At 37.8% G+C, this 17,788-nt stretch overlaps 2 protein-coding genes, 2 long non-coding RNA genes and 1 pseudogene across 8 annotated transcripts in view; 3 read left to right on the forward strand and 2 right to left on the reverse strand.

Annotated features, from left to right (window-relative positions):
• The window catches only part of LOC126802151 (uncharacterized), a 334,978-nt gene that overhangs the window by 96,362 nt on the left and 220,828 nt on the right, over window positions 1-17,788 (reverse strand). The window contains exon 3 of one of the 4 annotated variants that reach the window (XM_050529710.1): window positions 16,295-17,074. In XM_050529710.1, coding sequence (XP_050385667.1) covers window positions 16,295-17,074 — 780 coding nt within the window. Of the gene's footprint in view, window positions 1-16,294; window positions 17,662-17,788 lie in introns of all 4 variants that reach the window. The other 3 variants (XM_050529711.1, XM_050529712.1, XM_050529713.1) reach the window with 3 other exon arrangements.
• Window positions 2,915-4,485, forward strand: LOC126802158 (uncharacterized). Its single transcript, XR_007672909.1, has 3 exons — window positions 2,915-3,195; window positions 3,301-3,571; window positions 4,298-4,485. It is a non-coding gene; the product is annotated as an uncharacterized LOC126802158 (long non-coding RNA).
• Window positions 4,499-6,771, forward strand: LOC126802155 (rust resistance kinase Lr10-like; annotated as a pseudogene).
• Window positions 7,086-13,545, reverse strand: LOC126802159 (uncharacterized). The gene is made up of 3 exons (XR_007672910.1): window positions 13,208-13,545; window positions 7,425-7,529; window positions 7,086-7,220 (listed from the first exon to the last, which is right to left on the reverse strand). It is a non-coding gene; the product is annotated as an uncharacterized LOC126802159 (long non-coding RNA).
• LOC126802143 (rust resistance kinase Lr10-like) overlaps window positions 9,635-17,788 on the forward strand; it is a 222,949-nt gene continuing 214,795 nt past the window's right edge. The window contains exons 1-4 of one of the 2 annotated variants that reach the window (XM_050529704.1): window positions 9,635-10,065; window positions 10,180-10,346; window positions 10,471-10,503; window positions 10,746-12,119. In XM_050529704.1, the coding sequence (XP_050385661.1) occupies window positions 9,638-10,065; window positions 10,180-10,346; window positions 10,471-10,503; window positions 10,746-11,899 (1,782 nt within the window). In that variant the 5' untranslated portion in view covers window positions 9,635-9,637 and the 3' untranslated portion in view covers window positions 11,900-12,119. Of the gene's footprint in view, window positions 10,347-10,470; window positions 10,504-10,745; window positions 12,120-17,788 lie in introns of those variants that run through there. The other variant, XM_050529703.1, reaches the window with a different exon arrangement.

Below are 17,788 nucleotides of genomic sequence, written 5' to 3' on the forward strand. Positions count from 1 at the left end.
TTCTGCGTTTTTGCTTGGCTACCATGGTTTTGTGAATGACGCATATGACCTTACGCCACATGCTTGTGTGCTGATGTACCAGTGTATGTACCACAACAAAACAACTTCTAGAGGACGTCTTTTGAGTTGGGTGATTTTTCTTCAAAAGATATATGAAATGAAGGTGGTAAAAGGTTTGAGAGTCAGGTAAGAGGTTTTGGGTTTGTACGTGTTGTCATCTTTGTATGATTTCTCTATTTGCTACAATACTGGGTACAATTAGGCTTTGGAAGAGATTTGTAGATCATTATTAGGTTTCCCGCTTCTTGATTAGAATCAAGCTCACTCTCCTCTCCCCAGTATCCTTATTAGTAGATCAGAGATCAATTTTAGAAATAGAGAGAGCAGAAACCAGTAGGTAGCAAGAAGGGTTTTAGGGTCAGAGTTTTGAGGTGACGTCATTTATTTTCTCAATTGTTTCTCATTGATAGTAATAGTTCTATATCGAGTTGATTCGTTGATTATATTTTCGAATGTGATGCACTGATCATGCAACTGTTAGTAGAATTCTTTGCCTTCAGTGCTTCCAACCAGCAACCACGTTTAACTAAGTGATGCGGTGACTATGGTCTACTTATTTTTTTTCTTCAGATTACAGTATAACAAACTACAGCACGCCAAAGGCTAAATTGTAGTATTCGAATTTAATTGAACAAATGGAGTTAAACTGTGTTCACAACCCGCAGCAGAGCGCGGGCAACATTGCTAGTCAGATTTATTCAAAAAAAAACATTGTATATGCATACCCCGATTTCTAGTCCAATTTCAACTTAATGCAGTCTTCTTTTAAATCAAATTTAGGCTTGTAATCAATCCAAGTCTCTAGTTCTGAAGAAACCATCCCCAAAAACCCCTAAACCCTTGAAGACCTCAATCAAACCATCTGATTCATAGCCAATTTGGCAGTGATTCAGTGAATGATAATATCACCACTGTTGAAGAGGATTTTAGATTAGGGAGAATTCACCCTGACTCTCTAGAGGCTTTGTATTTATACACAAAAAGGTGTGAATTATCTCGTTGATGGTTTGGAGAAGCTTGGAAAAAGAGGAGTATGCTACTCCGCTAGGGATAAAATTGGAAATAGAAAAGTGTCATGGGGGTATAACGATAAGGTTTGCCCGATCAATCCGAGAGGCGAAGCTTACTGTGGGCTTGGTCGATCATTCTTTAGTCGGGCAAGAAGACGTACACAGAGGGCAAAACCATGTTCATTAAGTTGCCATCTGCGTGCGTCTTGTTGCCTAACAATTTATGATTGGCATGGGTCAGAGAATTTTTTTTTTTGACGCAAGTATTGAAGTGCAAGAAATGGCTCTAAAGATGTTCATTAAGTTTGAAAAATATTGGGACACCATGCATGGTGTGATGGGTATTGCGAGCATCCTGGATCGTTTTCCAAAAAATACAAGTTGCTATGAATAATTGTCAAGACTTCGAAGTCTTTGAACGAAATTTCTATGCCATAAATAATTATGACGCTTTCGTCCCAATCTGCATTAATGGGTAATTCTCATGCAAGTCCCCTTCATGTTTCATTTTCCTAATCGATGTGCAAGAACTGCAACCACGGGTCCCCAGCTAAATCTGTCATTGACCAAGACCTGATCAATGGGGGGAGCATTCACGTAAATATGTAAAATCCAGCAGGTTGGGGCTTCACTTAGAAAGATAGTGACAGTAATTGTTTCTTCTGTCATTAAATTCTCTGGGTCCATCAACAAATATGAAGAAGTAACACGCCGTATTACATTACAAGAAAAATGACATTCAACAACATCACAATAACCATGTGTTTAGAACATTGTTAATTACTATTTTCGACAACATGCTTATTTTGTGCGTGTGAAACGTTATATTCAACCATGCACATGCGCCACTAGCATGTTGTTAATTTAGTTTTTGATTATGCATTTTGCGTGTTGTTATTTGAAAGTTGTCAATTTAACATATTAATAACTAGTAGGAAGACACGTTGTTAAAGACTTTCAAAAAAACAACATGCACCATGTTGTCAAATGTTTTACATATGACAGCATGCAGCACATTGTAATATGATTCTCTTCAAAATTTGAAAAGGAAACGGGGAAAAAAACCAAGTTTCGCGCTTAAATTATTGGATTGACTAGAATACCCTCCACAGAAAATGAAAAAAACAGACCTTAAGAATACATCTCATAAAATGAAAGCATTTATTTTCTCTAAATAGTAAAAATTCTCACTGTCTCTCAGGGCGAGTTTAACCTTGAGTTTTTGTTAGATTATGGGCTTAAATTCTCAAATAATTTGACTGAGGTGTTTGACAAATAGAAATTGTAGGTGATTATGAGAATTTCACACACACATTGAGACAATTTTTAAAAGCTACAAATTGGAGCTTCTAATTCTGGGGGAGAGATTATTTTTTGTCTATTACCTTACTACCACACTTTTCTAAACTCACCACAGTTTTATACCAATATTCACAAACCACTTCAAATACTCACAACTGATTATTCTCACAGCTCAGCTCCAGCTGATTATTCAATCAGCTCTATAATACTTGAGATTTCTAATCTCTATTACCGACACATTAGAACTAATAAATCAACATTTATGTTAAGTGTCGAAAACGTAGTTTAAAATGTCGTTATTAAACTACATGTCGCCACAAGCTCTGAAATATTCCTGAAATATTTTTCTGACGCTCGGTTTTGTTTTTATGAATTTTCAAATTTTGTGTTTATTTTAAATAAATTCTGAAAATTATTTCTATTGTGTTTTAAAAATTTTGGACCTTTCATTCTGAGCCCCAGTTTTCTTTTTTTCCCGGGCTCAAGCTTGGTCCAACTTCATTTTTCTTTTTCTTGCCCGCGTCTTCTTCTTCTCCCTCATTTCTCTTCATTCTTTTTCTTCTTCTTCTCTTCTATTTCTTCTTCCTCCACCGAATCATCGCCATTCTCTCTCTGCCACAAACTGTTGTCGTTCGGTAGTGTCTGCCACAAGCAAGCTCACAGTGGAACTCGCCTTTTCTTTCTCTCCATGTTGATATCCATCGATTACCCAACAACCCATTTTCTGGTGGAAATCGAGATCGGTACAGTGAGGCGAAATCAGAGTTGCAGCGCCACCGTGAAGCTCCAACGAGTTTCCAAGCCTCCTAAATCCTTCGTTTAGGTAAGACCCAACCTCTATATTAATCCTCAATCCATTTCTACCTTTGGTTTCATTGATTTGACGCTAAATTCAATTTCTTATTTTCTGGGTTGTGTCCTCCGCAAGAATCAATGGCTCCGGCGACCCTTTTACCTTCTTCTCTGTAATTATCTAATACCCATTCCATTTTGTGGGTTGAGTTCTTTTTCCAAATCCCTCAATTATCATCCTCTTCCATGCTCTGTTATGTCTCTGTCGAGAATCAACTTTGGCAATGATCTCTCAAGCTACAGAAGGATGTCTCGATGCCTCTAGTAAGTTTCCAAATCTCAAAGCCGCTTGGTTTGGGATCGAAAGAGAAGCAGCAACCTCGGCTATGCGTTTTCAATTTGTGGAGGTAGCAATTCTACCCTAATTTCATAAAATCTTGCGTTTCTTAACTTGTTGGATTTGTTGATATTCTTGGGAGTTTGTTGTTTATTGATTTGGGCTTGATCATAGTTGGATTTAGTAGCCAGATTTGTGATCGGAGAGATAAGGTGAAAAGTTAGGTTTTTACAGTAACAGTCTTATCCTTTTTACTGTTTAACCATGATGTGAAATTATTGAAATACCCCTAACAAAATTACTGTTATTAAATTACCATTTTACTGTTTTATCTTAAGTTATATTTTTACTATTTATTAAATGATTTCAACGGTTTTATTTTTTAACTAAGGTAACATAGTGAAATTATAATTCTAACTTGGCGACAATTAGACGTAACAATTAGTTACGACTATTTAATAGTTCAGATTCTCGTTCGGTTCAAGAATCGAGAATTCGTGTAATTTAGAAAACTGTCGGTAAAATATTAAATATTATCTTTACGATTTAGGGTATGTTTAACTCTAAAGCATGCTTATTATCGTTCGATACTTATAATTTGACTATTTTCGAGTCATTCGAAAATTAGTCGGAAATTAGTTGGTCAACTTAATCAACTCCTGGTCAACCCAAAAAAGACTTGGTCAATGTAAAATCAACCTTTGACTTTCTTGGTCAAACTAGAGAAAAATGATCGAGTCAACTTATTTTCAATATACAACTTTGTTGTTGACTCTTTTATACCTCATGAACTCAGACTTGATGTTATGAGGATCATTCAGACTTGGAGCAGCAACAGTAACAACTATATGATGGGTTTCGATAACAGTTGAGATTATGCAATCAACAACGGGTAGATCTATAGGACATACACGAACACCAATTAGTAATCCAAGATTCCAGACAGGCTATGCCATCCCCTAAGGTGCTGCTAAATGGCGTCAATTCCAGGTATATGAGTTAACCCTCTTATGTTGTATTTGACCAATTATAAATTGCATAGTCTAGTTCTCGGTTGAATGTTTTATAATGCATTAAATGTTGTGAAAACCTGACACTAGACACGATTTCGAGATACGGTAAGTAGTGAATCATCGCGTGTTGACCTGAGAGTGAAGGACCCTAGCATTCTAGGTAATCTTACGGTGTCGATGACCATGAACCTCCGGAGGGGCAATACCCTATTTATTTTGGATTCATTCTTTTCTATATTATTGAGGGCATTCCATTAGAATGGACACTCTCGTTACTCTGTTATTATAATAGACGTGTAGTTGGCCTTAACTATTTAGTCTCTAGGATCGGTCGAACATTACTTGTAGTTGAATTTGCCTTACCCTATTTTGGCGCGCCGAAAATGTTTTAGCATGATTATTTCCTAAACTTGCATAATTAATTTAAATATGATTTTTCTCTGGCCAGAAACTTACCCTCAATATTTTATAAAAATATGTTTTATATCCCTACCTGCTTTTTCAACCCTCATGGGCTGCCTGATCCTACTAGGCAAGCGATGACGATGCTCACCCTACCTTAGTTCATTTGCATGTTTAATTATTATTTCTGGAACTAGGAGCCTCGTTTGAGAGTTTGCGTTCGTGTTCGCCTTCATGCATCTCATTCTCATGTTTTGTATCAGTGTTTTCGAGTAAAGTTTTCATCCAAGATTGTTTTAGAATATTTGTCACCACATTTGTTGTTTCTATTTTGGGTTGTTTGTTTGTTATATTTTGGGCCGGTGACACAAGCATCACCTTCCATATTGTGTTTGTAAAATTGTAACTTCGCATAAATGTAAAAAGTACTTATCTTGTGGACGTTTTGGTTTGATCCTTTGCCTTGTGAAAACTTTAGTCGTGTTGTTCTTCTACGAATTTGACATAAACTTGTTGCAAAACTTTTCTTTCACATGTTTGGTATGGTGGATATACAAATGGCACTATGTCGTTTGTTCTTTTGCCATTTTCATTCATTTCGTTTAATTTTCTTGTAAATTTTCCTTTTAATTTCAATATATTGTTCATGTTCCACTCTGGGATGTCAACTGAAGCTGATTATAAAAAACTCACGTCGGGGCCAAATTCATCCTCAAACACCCAAAATCATATTCGTCTATCTGTTCTCACTCACTAAAATTGGGGTTTCGAAGCTCACTTCGTCCCTTCATCTGTCACTCAATTTGTCTCTGTCTAAAATTTGGGGTAGCTCAGGGTATTGATTATTTGTATCAAGGTTGCGAAATGCAAATTCTACATTTTGATATCAAGCTCATAATATTCTACTTGATAAGAATTTTATCCCGAAAATATCCCACTTCGGATTGGTAAAACTATACCCGGGGAATAACAGCATAATCTTTACAATGGCAGCAAGAGGTACCATGAGATACATTGCTCCAGAGTTGTTTTATAAGAACATTAGTCGTATTTCATACAAAGCTGATGTCTATAGTTTCAGAATGTGGTTGATGGAAATGGCAAGCAGAAGAAAAAATCTAAATGCATATGTTGATCACCCCAACCAGATTTGCCTACCCTCATGGGTTCATGATGGGAGAGATTGGCGATGCTACAGCAGAGGAGCAGGAATTAATTAAGAAAATGATTGTAACCGCCTTGTGGTGTATCCAAATGAAACCAAATGATCGGCCTTCAATGAAAAGAGTCGTGCAGATGCTTGCAGGAGATGTTCAAGACCTCAAAATGCCACCAAGCCTTTTTTTGTGCCCGCAACAGACGCCTGGATGCCCGCAACAGGCGCCTGTAAACAACTTGGTTCCAGTATGTTCAAATGTGGAGCTGACATGTACTCTTTCTGGTAGGTGATGAACTGATGATCAGCTACCTAGTTGCTACCAGTCACGTCACTTCTAGCTTTTAAAATTTCTGATTAGCTACCATCGCAGATTACTTTAGTGATAAAGATGTACCGTGAATACGATTCAAATAATGTATCTTTCCATTACCTTGCTGCATCATTGCTTCTGTACGTGTCTTGTGACTTTCTCCAGATTCCAGAACTAATTATTGAGTTTAGAGTGCAGATCCATACAAGTTAAGCTAGTGATAATTGTGGTATGCAATCATGGAATTTGCAACAGCCCCACCCTAATTAACAAGCTTATGCTTCAATTCCAATGACTCCAGACTGAATATATAATTGTCACAAACCTGCAGGTCAAAGCTTTGTAGGAATGTCTAGATAGACTAGTGGCACGTCCTGTTTTTTGGAGTGTCTATCATACGCGTCACTGGTTATATGAGCTTTATGAATATGTGAGATTGCTCCAAGATCATAAGTGTGGGAGATATATAGTTGCCTATTTCGTAAGGGTTCAGGCAGGCCAACCCGATTAAATCTGGGGAGTTTGTTACTAGTCGGGGACTTAACATCGAAGAATGGAGTAGGCCGCCCTACACACTGGTAAGGGTCTGGAGCCAATTCCCTAATGAGCCCAAGGTAGGACGAAACCAATGCATTGCCCCGTTAAAGCTAGCTCTATAGGGATGGAGCGCCGCTTGGACCAAATGTGGCAGCCGAAAGGCTAGGTATGTGACACTAGGCACTTAATACTCGGTGTCGAAAAACAATGAGCACTTGTCCCGACTGACGACAACCAAAAAAAGAATCTCTCAACATTTGGAGTCAACATGATATAATGAGCTGTCCCGACTGAGTGACTGATGACATGAAAGAAATCTCCAAATCAAATATCACAACTCCAAGAGGTAAGTAGCAATCCCTCAATGCATGGGAAAACAGAATTGAAACTTGTAACTATCAAAATAACCAAATATACTATCCTGACGATTGAGAGAGAGTTGCAAATTAAACAAGAAATGCCGGAACTGTAGAATTTGAAAAAAAGAAGCCAAAACACTAACCTCAAAAATCTTTAGTTTTTCTCACTTTGAATGCTTCTGGTTTCTTCGTCATCTAATGGAAACTAGGGTCTAGGAGGAGCTGAATGTAACTCTACTCCACTATTCCTGCTAAACTTTCACGATACTGGGGAAACACACAGTTCATTGGATTGGTGGTGTTTTTTTTGGCGCCCCCCCCCCCCCCCAAAAAAAAATTATTATCATACAAGATGTGTAGGAGCAAAATGGTAGTTTACATGCTCTTGCTAGTTCACATGCTCTGCTATGGGCATGAATGTTTTCTCATGGGTTTTCAGCTTGGCTAGAGCTCCCGAGCTGAGAAGCTCAGAATACTTGGCAAGAAGGGTCTGTTCTTCGAGCTCTTGCGCTTCCTTTTCAAGCAAGTGCGAAAAATGAGGACAAAGCTCAGAGACAAGGCTGTCTAAGACTTAAGTGCCCTGTCCATTTAATAAGTATCCCAGTTTAACAGTCTCTCACAGAAAAATAGTAAAAATATAACCTACCGTATATTGAAATCATTGAGAAATATTCTACTAATTTCCCTTGCCCCCTTCAATTGAAAGCATTTTTGATCTTGTTTTGCCAAAGATTATTTGGCTTTGAAATCGCCCCGTGCCAATACACAATGCAAGCACTAAACTACCTATTTTAATCAAACTAAGTGTGCCAACAAATAATCATATCATGCTTCTTCCCTTTCTGTTGTTATTTAATGTATCTAAATAGGAAGGCTACGAATGCAGCAGAGAGTCTACTTATCAATTGAACGTTTCTGTACAACTTATTCACCGTAAAACAACTAAGAAATCACAGATTAAATCAAACTAAAAACCAAAACAAAACAAAACATTAACCCAGAGTTGGTAATCCTGATAATCTGAATGCGAACTTAATCTATTTATCACATTAGATAACCTTCATCAGATCAAAGGGTAATCATATACACCATTAATATCGAAATTCCCACACGAAAGACACTAGCAGCTTCAGTGTAATTTAGCATATGTGGCTAAGCGAGTGGCCTCAAAAACGACTTAATCGCTTCAAGTACCAGAAAATGAAATAGAGATCCCACCTTTTAATATTCCGGTGGGTGCGACGGAAGAAGAAGAAGGCGACGACTGAGGACTTGAGGTCGAGAACTGAAGTGTATAGCATATCTCTTCTTGACCAAAAACTCTGTCTCTGTCTCTGTCTCTGTCTCTCTCTCTCTCTCTCTCTCTCTGTCTCTGTCTCTCTCTCTCTCTCTCTCTCTCTCTCTCTCTCCTTGAATAGAATTTAGCAAAATTCCAATGTGATTTAGTTCTCGGCTACTGTTGTTGAAATGTTTGAAGCAACAGAACTGCCAAGGAACATAATTAATCCTTAGTCAAGAACTGGTAATCCTATTTTGAAGACACAAAGTCGCGAGTGCTTGAAACCTAAAGTTATGGGCCTGGGCCTGGGCCAGGCATCTTACCGGAACAATTGTTTTTTTGTTTTGGTTACACGGAACAAATAATTTTGTTAACGTTTTCTCGGCCATCTTAGTTGTAAAATATTCGTCTTTTTTCTTTCAGTGAAGAACAGAATAAACAACCAAAATGGAAAATAACAAGGCCAGTACTGTGAATTTTTCATGAGAGCAATTTATTCAGAAACACTCTAGGTCATTATATAGAAACAAATTTACCGATCACCATTCATGTGTTCACCCTTTTAAACTCATGTCATGTGTCTAATTGCTAAATTATTATCTAAATATGAATTTAAAAAAATACATGTGATGAGTTTAAAAGAGTAGGCATAAGAATTGTGGTTGGCAAATTTGCTTTTGTCATCCTATTATTTGGTTTAATGCAAGTTCCTTCAATAGAGCAACGATTACGGATAGTTTGGAATTTTGTTGGTATATTAGAATATATAATCTAAATAAATCGCATACTATCTACAACTAGTAATAAGTGCAGCGATGTTCCTTAATTATTTGACATGTCAATTTCACAATTTGCAATAAGTGCAGCTAGTGATGTTCCTCTTCTCAACTCTGTTGAAAGTCTAATTTTCATAGCCCCTCGCCCACTTTATTTGAAGGAAATTATGGAAATTTCAAGGTACTTGTCATCTATTGCTCTCTATGGCACACCGAAGAAGTAACACACCGTAGACACGTTTTGTATATAATTATACATAGACTTTGTTACTCTGAAATTCGACTGCGTAAATCCTTCTCCATGGGAATAAGCGGGAGCCTCTCCCTCTGTGGGTGGTGGGTTTCAATTATAGCCTCTTTGTTTGTTGGCTTATCACATGAGGATGACTGTGTCCCTTCTTCCTGCGGCGACATCCCCAACATCAGCCCCCCTTTTCGGCTACAGGATGATCCGGAGCACTGTGGCGTCCCGGGGTTGACTTTGAAATGTAACAAAAACATCACAACGATGCCCCTATTTTCACTCGAGTACCACGTGAAGGAAATCAACTACACTAGGAGGACAATCCGAGTGGTAGATCCTGGCCTTGAGAAGAGCAACTGCTCTTCCCTTCCTCGATTTCCTTTGTCCCCCTGTGATTTATATGATCAGGCTAAATGGCGGTTGTCATATGAATCAAATTCAGTAGTAACTCTGTTGAAATGTGCAAATCCAGTGAATGATCCTCGGTATGTGAACACTGCTCCCTGTATTAAATCCGAATTCTACGGTTATGCCATTCAAAGCTCTATGACTCTGGGTGATCCCTCTATGACTCTGGGTGATCTGGAGAATGGGTGCAGTATAGATTCGATTGTTCCTACCACTTTGACGGACGGAGATGACCAAAACGTTTCATATCAAGACATACACGATCAAATGTTGTACGGCTTTGAGCTGGACGGCTTTTACCGGTGCAACGGTAGTCAGTGGAGTTACATGCACGGATGTTATCCCCGCAGCATACGAGGTAATTATTGTCTGAGTACGCCGTGATTTCTCGTTTTGAACAATCATCCGACTTGATTTTACGAGTAATTAACCCTGCTAATAATTTTCTACTTTCTTTGTCATGAACTCTAATTAAACTCCAGGTTTCTTTCGACTTGGTTGGGCGGCGTTCGAAGGTAAATACTGTCATTTCTCCCAATATACTTACAGTGAACTCACCACACTTTATCTCCACTAATTTGTGTGGGCCTAATTTATGGAAAAGAAATCCATACATGGTTGTCTGTCTTGTGTCATATCAGTTATATGGCATATACAATATTACAAGGCAAAAAGAACCTAAGTAATGGCATGTAGACAATATGTAGGATTATTTTTGGTGCAAACTAAACCCCACTCCTTTAATTTTTTTTGGCAGTTTATCTATTTTACGAGATTATTGCCGTTCCTGGTGTTGTGGCGGTAAAATTTATATTTGGAGCTCCATTTGTGATTGCACTAGTTATATATAAGTGGAGAAGAAGGCATTGGTCAACCTACGGCACTATAGAAGATTTTCTGCAAACTGAAAATTTCATGCCTATAAGGTACTCCTACTCCAACATTAAGAAAATGTCTAATGGATTCAAAGATATGTTGGGGGCAGGGGGTTTTGGGTCCGTATTTAAATGCAAATTAAGGAGCGGTCACTTTGGAGCCATTAAGTTGTTAGGCAAGTCTAATGCCAATGGGGAAGATTTCATGAGTGAAGTAGGTACTATTGGAAGGATTCATCATGTTAATGTGGTGCAGCTTGTTGGCTACTGCGTGGAGGGTTCAAAGCGTGCTTTAGTATATGATTTCATGCCAAATGGGTCTCTTGATAAATATATTTACTCCAAACAAGAATCCATAAGTTACAAGAAAATGTATGAGATAGCAGTTGGAGTGGCTCAGGGTATTGAATATTTGCATCAAGGTTGTGAAATGCAAATTCTACATTTTGATATCAAGCCTCACAATATTCTACTTGATGAGAATTTTATCCCAAAGATCTCTGACTTTGGGCTGGCAAAACTATACCCGGCCAATAACAGTATCATCTCTACAATGGCAGCAAGAGGCACCGTGGGATACATGGCTCCGGAGTTGTTCTATAAGAACATTGGTCGTGTTTCATACAAAGCTGATGTTTATAGTTTTGGAATGTTGTTGATGGAAATGGCAAGCAGAAGAAAAAATCTAAATGCATATGCTGATCAACCCAGCCAGATTTACTTTCACTCATGGGTTCATGATCAATACAATGATGGGAAAGACTTGGAGATTGGCGATGCTACAGCAGAGGAGCAAGAATTAATCAAAAAAATGATTATAACCGCCTTGTGGTGCATCCAAATGAAACCAAATGATCGACCTTCAATGAAAAGAGTCGTGCAGATGCTTGCAGGTGATGTTCAAGACATCGAAATGCCGCCAAAGCCTTTTCTGTGCCCGCAACAGATGCCTGAATGCCCGCAACAGACGCCTGTAAACAACTTGGTTCCAGTATGTTCAAATGTGGAGCTGACATGTACTCTTTCTGGTAGGTGATGAACTGATGATCAGCTACCTAGCTGCTACCAGTCACGTCACTTCTTCTAGCTTTCAAAATTTCAGATTAGCTACTATTGCAGATTACTGTAGTGATAAAGATGTACTGTGAATGAACTTCAAATAATGTATCTTTTCATTACTTTGCTGCATCAACGCTTCCGTACGTGTCTTGTAACTTTCTCCAGATTCCAGAACCAAATATTGAGTTAAGAGTGCAGATCCATACAAGTTAAGCTAATTAACTTGTATTATGTAATCATGAAATTTGCAACAGCTCCACGCTAATTAACAAGCTTATGCTTCAATTCCAATGACTCCAGATTGATTATATGATTGTCACAAACTAACAAGCTTATGCTTCAATTCCAATGACTCCATATTGAATAAATGATTGTCACAAACCTGCACGTCAAAGCTTTCAAGGAATGTCTAGATAGCCTAGGCATTTAATACGCGGTTTCGAAAAACAATGAGCACTTGTCCCGACTGAGTGACTGACGACATGAAAGAAATCTCCAAATCAACATGATATTACAACTCCAAGAGGTAAGTTGCAACTACCAAAATAACCAAATATACTATCCTCACGGTTGAGAGAGAGTTGCAAATTAAACAAGAAATGCCTGAACTGTAGAATTTGAAAAGAAGAAGCCAACACACTATCCTCAAAAATCTTTAGTTTTTCTCACTTGGAATGCTTCTGGTTTCTTCGTCATCTAATAGAAACTAGGGTCTAGGAGGAGCTGAATGAAACTCTACTCCACTAATCCCGCTAAACTTTCACAATACTGGGGAATGTAAGAAAGTTTCTGCTACACTATCAAGAAGCCAAGCACAAAGTTCATTGGATTGGTGGTGTTTTTTTTGCCCCCCATTATCATAGAAGAATGTGCTTCTTAGCCACTATTGTTGTATAAAAACCTAAATATAAATAGCATAATTCTAGATTCCAATTTGCGTTTGTGTGCACAATGACATATAAGAACGCATCTCAGTCATACACAGTAATTGTTTCAAACAGAGGACTTGAATCTCTTGCTAGTTTACATGCAAGATGTGTAGGAGCAAAATGATCACCTAGAAACTTAACAAACTGATTATCTTCTGTGATTGATTTCAGATTGTAAATGCATATAAACATTCTTAATTTTGGCTAAAAACACACCTGTATTCTCAATATAGGGAGATCTCTATCAACATCTCCACAACTACAACTCCACGGTTGTTAATATTTAGTATCATTATTAAAAAAATTCCTAAAAAGTAGAACACTTACAATAATGGTGAGAAGAGCAGATGAAGCACCTTGGCGGGAGAGACAAAGTTCAGTCCATGACAAGGGCTTTGTGACCTCAAATAGCACACTTCTGAAATTCTCTTTCAAATTCTCATGCGATCCAGTGTTATCAATCAATATGTCTGCCTTCGACCTCTTTAAGTCGAGTGATACTTGAGCATTCATGCGGTTACAAGCATCATCCTCACTTGTTCTGTCTCCCAACATGAGTCTGAAGCTGTGTTTCAGGATCGACCCAAACAACAATAATGTGCCTGGTCCATCTATCCATCTTGGTCTCGAACAATAAAGGGATATCAAGAACAATAACCTTTGATCCCTTCAACCATGACTTCAATTTCCCAAAATATTCCGGATAAAATATAAGGAGCCAGTAATCTACAAAAGCATATAACATAAACAAAAAATTTAATAGGGTATGTAAGTTTTGTTATAAGGCATATGTTAGGCATAATCTCTCATGAAGCAACCAATTTCTGACAGAGCCTAAACAATGTCTAGAACTAGGGAGTTTACTTATTTCCCCTTTTTACACAACTCAAAACTTGGATGAGTATTGGAAAAGATTGAGTATAATAATTATAATTCACCACCATAAGGGAAGAATTCTTCCCTGGCCTCCTAAGCTTAGTACATCTATTTGAAAAGTGATTCAACAGTACAAAATCCTCTTATTATTATTAACCAAAATTAAAACAGCCAATATTCGGCAATTAATCAGTAGATCACATGTTGACAATGCATCACCAGATTAAATTAAAAGTAGTTTACAGACAATGCTATTGTTTACAACTTTGTGTTACAAAGAAACTCTTAAGTGAAATCATAAAGTAAAATTGAGTGGTCCACAAGAAAGTAAATACCGGTTCAAAAGTTTACGACAGAGAATACAATTTTCCCTAGTTTAGGCCTATCAACTTCTCTGTCATGTTGCAAAATACCCTGCTGAAATGCAGAAACAACCTTTCCCATGCACCAGTTCCCTTCTTCAATAGCTCCTGAAATTAATGATACTCAGTCTAAAGAGAAGTGATTCTTCATAGTTGTCAGAGTTAATATGCTTCAATTTCGGTAATCACTTACACGAGCCACAAGATCGTCGTCAACAACAGGAATGTCATGGGCCTTGAAAAGATTTGAGACAGTACCCTTCCCAGATGAAATCCCACTATCCTCATTCTTCTCTCAGTCAATCAAGAAACGTCAACAAATAGTGATCAACAAAATTCTTGTGTTTGATATATTCTAATAAGAAAAATACTATCTTTCATGTGTCTAAATTTGCTACAGTAAAAAAGCACTTGGACCGCAGAGGGCAAGAGTATTTGCCTTTTGTTTCATCACCAAATCAAAGCGGCAAAACTTTTGGATCATGATCAATATTCAGTCAAAAAGGATCATGGAAAACAATAATTAAGCATAATTTTATCCCAATTCTGAAACTTTTCATTGTATGACATTACACCAGTACGTATCTAATCCTCACACCTAGGCTCTGTGGCACACAACCACAAGAGAAACCAAAGCTTTTAAATTATCAACAGTAAGGATGACAAGGCATGGGAAGTAGGAGGCTTAAATAATTTAGAAAAATAAGAATAAAATAATGCAAATAAGATCTAAAGAAGGAACAACTATCCTACTCTGCATTAAGAAGAAATCCAAAAAAAATATACCAGCATTACTAAGCTTCCCAAACCAAGCTAGAACCAGTACCAGAACCATCACCATCTTCAGACTTCTAAACCAGCTGTGGAACCTCTGTTATGAGGCGTTTGATAAACCCTACTCCTAGAGGTTTTCTGCTTATATTCTTCATCAAAGTGCCTCAAGGGGAAGCAAACAACAGCTACCAGCATTTAGGTTGCAAAAAACAACTAGTTAAGGGATTAAATAAGAGTATAACCTAAACAACAAATATTAACTATGATATGTAAGTTTCATGAGTCATCAGTTGCGAATGCTGACGGAATTGAGACCCATCTTATACTGAGTCCAGTGGCCCAGATAACTGATAAAGTATGCAACTTTATTTCGGAAACCCAAAGTAATATAATCCTAACATCAATATTATTTGGATTAAAAAATTAAAAAAAATAAAATTATAAACCAGAGAGAAAAGATTATTCAAAGATTAGAGTAGGCTTTAAACCTTGCAATACTCAATATAATTTCCTGTGACAAATACTAAAAAAGATTTTATAGCAGCAAATTCCAGGCAGGAAACTATGGAAGTGGAACAGATAAGCGAACAATAAAAGAAATAAACAGAAATATAATTGACTTATTAATTAAAGGTAGTCAGATAAGCGAACAATAAAAGAAATAAACAGAAATATAATTGACTTATTAATTAAAGGTAGACTGATCCTCAGTACCAAATGAAGAGAAACCAATGAAGATGATAGTAGAAAAGGCTATAAATAAATTTAAATTTATAGCACAATTATAGCTGTAGAGTTGAATGCACAAGGATAATGATAATCAGAACTGAACTGCCATTGCTAATACTTCAATGTTTGAATGATTTCTATCATCTGAAATACTTCAGCATCCCAGACTGTAATCATATCTTAATATCAAACCTCATTCAGAATAAGTATCCAAATTTATGGCAAAACAGCACTTTAATGGAATAATACATAGGGTGCCATAATTTTCAAGTAACCAACATGTACAGATATGAGTAACAATGAAAACCCTCTCTTTATTTGTAAGTAGACAAATTACAGTGTTTGGTTGCATTGAATGGATAAAGTAGCCTAAGAGACTCCTTCTAGAACAACATTCTTTGAATGCACAATGCAGTAGCTAAGTATTGCTTAAGCCAAAATAACATCGTACAGAAACACGATAACATAACAAAACAAAAATATCGAAATAGATAAATAAGTGCTTTAGAAGTCTGAGTAACACAAGAAACACTTATTCACCATTGAGGACTTAATAGTCGCTACGATAAATAGGTTTGAAAATTTGATCTCAATCATCATAGATTCATAGTACAAACATATTGAATGTGATAAAAAGTAGAGTTCCTAAAAAGTAGAATTCCTAGCTATGACCCCAAGAATCTGCATTTGGTTCTGGCATGCCTCAGCATGCATTTGCATCATTTGCTTCTCATGCTGAATTTGCAAACCTACCATCCTCTCCCGCCACTCCAACTCCTCCACCCCCCTCCTTTCTTCCATCCTCATCCTCCTCTGACGCTCATCAAATTTCCCCTGTAACCTTGACCTTTTCTCAAATTCCCTTCTTGTCCACATGACCTCTCTCTCTTGCAATTCCAATTCTCTATCTTCTAACAAGTCCTTCAGCTCATTCCTCCTCTTCTCTCTCCTAAACTCACTTTCTTTCCTCCTATCCTCCCTCTCAGCTTCATCTTTCTCTCTCCTACACGCCCTGTCTCTCCTCCCCTCTTCTCTCTTCACAACCATATCCTGCAAGTCCAACACCTGAGCACTCATCACCCCTAACCTCCTACGCAATCCAACCTTACTCAATTTCCTTCTTTGAGCCATTCCCATGTCCGCAATTTCTCTATCACCCCCAAACTCACCAACTTTACTTTTACCCAATTCCTGGCCACGATCATCATCACCACCAGTACCATCTTCTTCTTCCAAATGTTCATCTTCATCATCATCATCTTCTTCTTCTGTGTCAGCACAGTCAATCCCAAACCCCAAGTCCCCACAATCCCCAAAAACATCAAAGTTGTCATTTTCACACGGCCTCTTGCCCTTACCATCAAGCTCCACATCACCAAACACGTCCTTGTGGAGAATTTTCACCATCCTTCCAGTTGAACTCGTCCTTGGATCCCGGATCTTCTGCTTGACTCCAAGGTACTGGTGGCGCATGTTTTGAACCTTGATCGACACGTCGCGCCATGACCATTTGAAAGGAAAGGTCACAGGGTTGTCAAGGTTGTGCACTAGGTTCACATGCTCTGCTATGGGCTTGAATTTTTTCTCACGGGTTTTGAGCTTGGCTAGAGCTCCAGAGCTGAGAAGCTCAGAATACTTGCGAGAAGGGTCTGTTCTTCGAGCTCCGACCATTTCTTGCGCTTCATTCAAGCACTCACAGACAAGGCTGTCTAAGACTTAAGCACCCTGTCCATTTAATAAATATCCAAGTTTAACAGTCTCTTGCAGCAAAATACTAATAAACTTGGATACTTATTAACACACTTAGCTATATGTATCGGCACGGTGCAATTCCAAGTTTAACAGTCTCTTGCCATAGATTATTAAGTTTTGAAATTGCACGGTGCCGATACACAATGCCAGCAATAAACTACCTATTGTAATCAAATTGGCAAGTGTTCCAACAAATATCATATCATGCTGCTTCCCTTTCTGTTGTTATTTAATGTATCGAATTGGTAAGGCTACGAATGCAGCAGAGAGTCTACTTTCAATTGAACGATTCGGTACGACTCATTCACCGTTAACAACTACGAAATCACAGATTAAATCAAATGAAAAGCAAAACAAAACACAGCAGTACCCAGTTACCCAGAGTTGGTAATCCTAATGATCTGAAGAAGCGAATTTCACATTAAATAACTTCCATCAGGTCAA

This window comes from Argentina anserina, chromosome 7 (assembly GCF_933775445.1).
Source record: "Argentina anserina chromosome 7, drPotAnse1.1, whole genome shotgun sequence".
Lineage (NCBI taxonomy): Eukaryota > Viridiplantae > Streptophyta > Magnoliopsida > Rosales > Rosaceae > Argentina > Argentina anserina.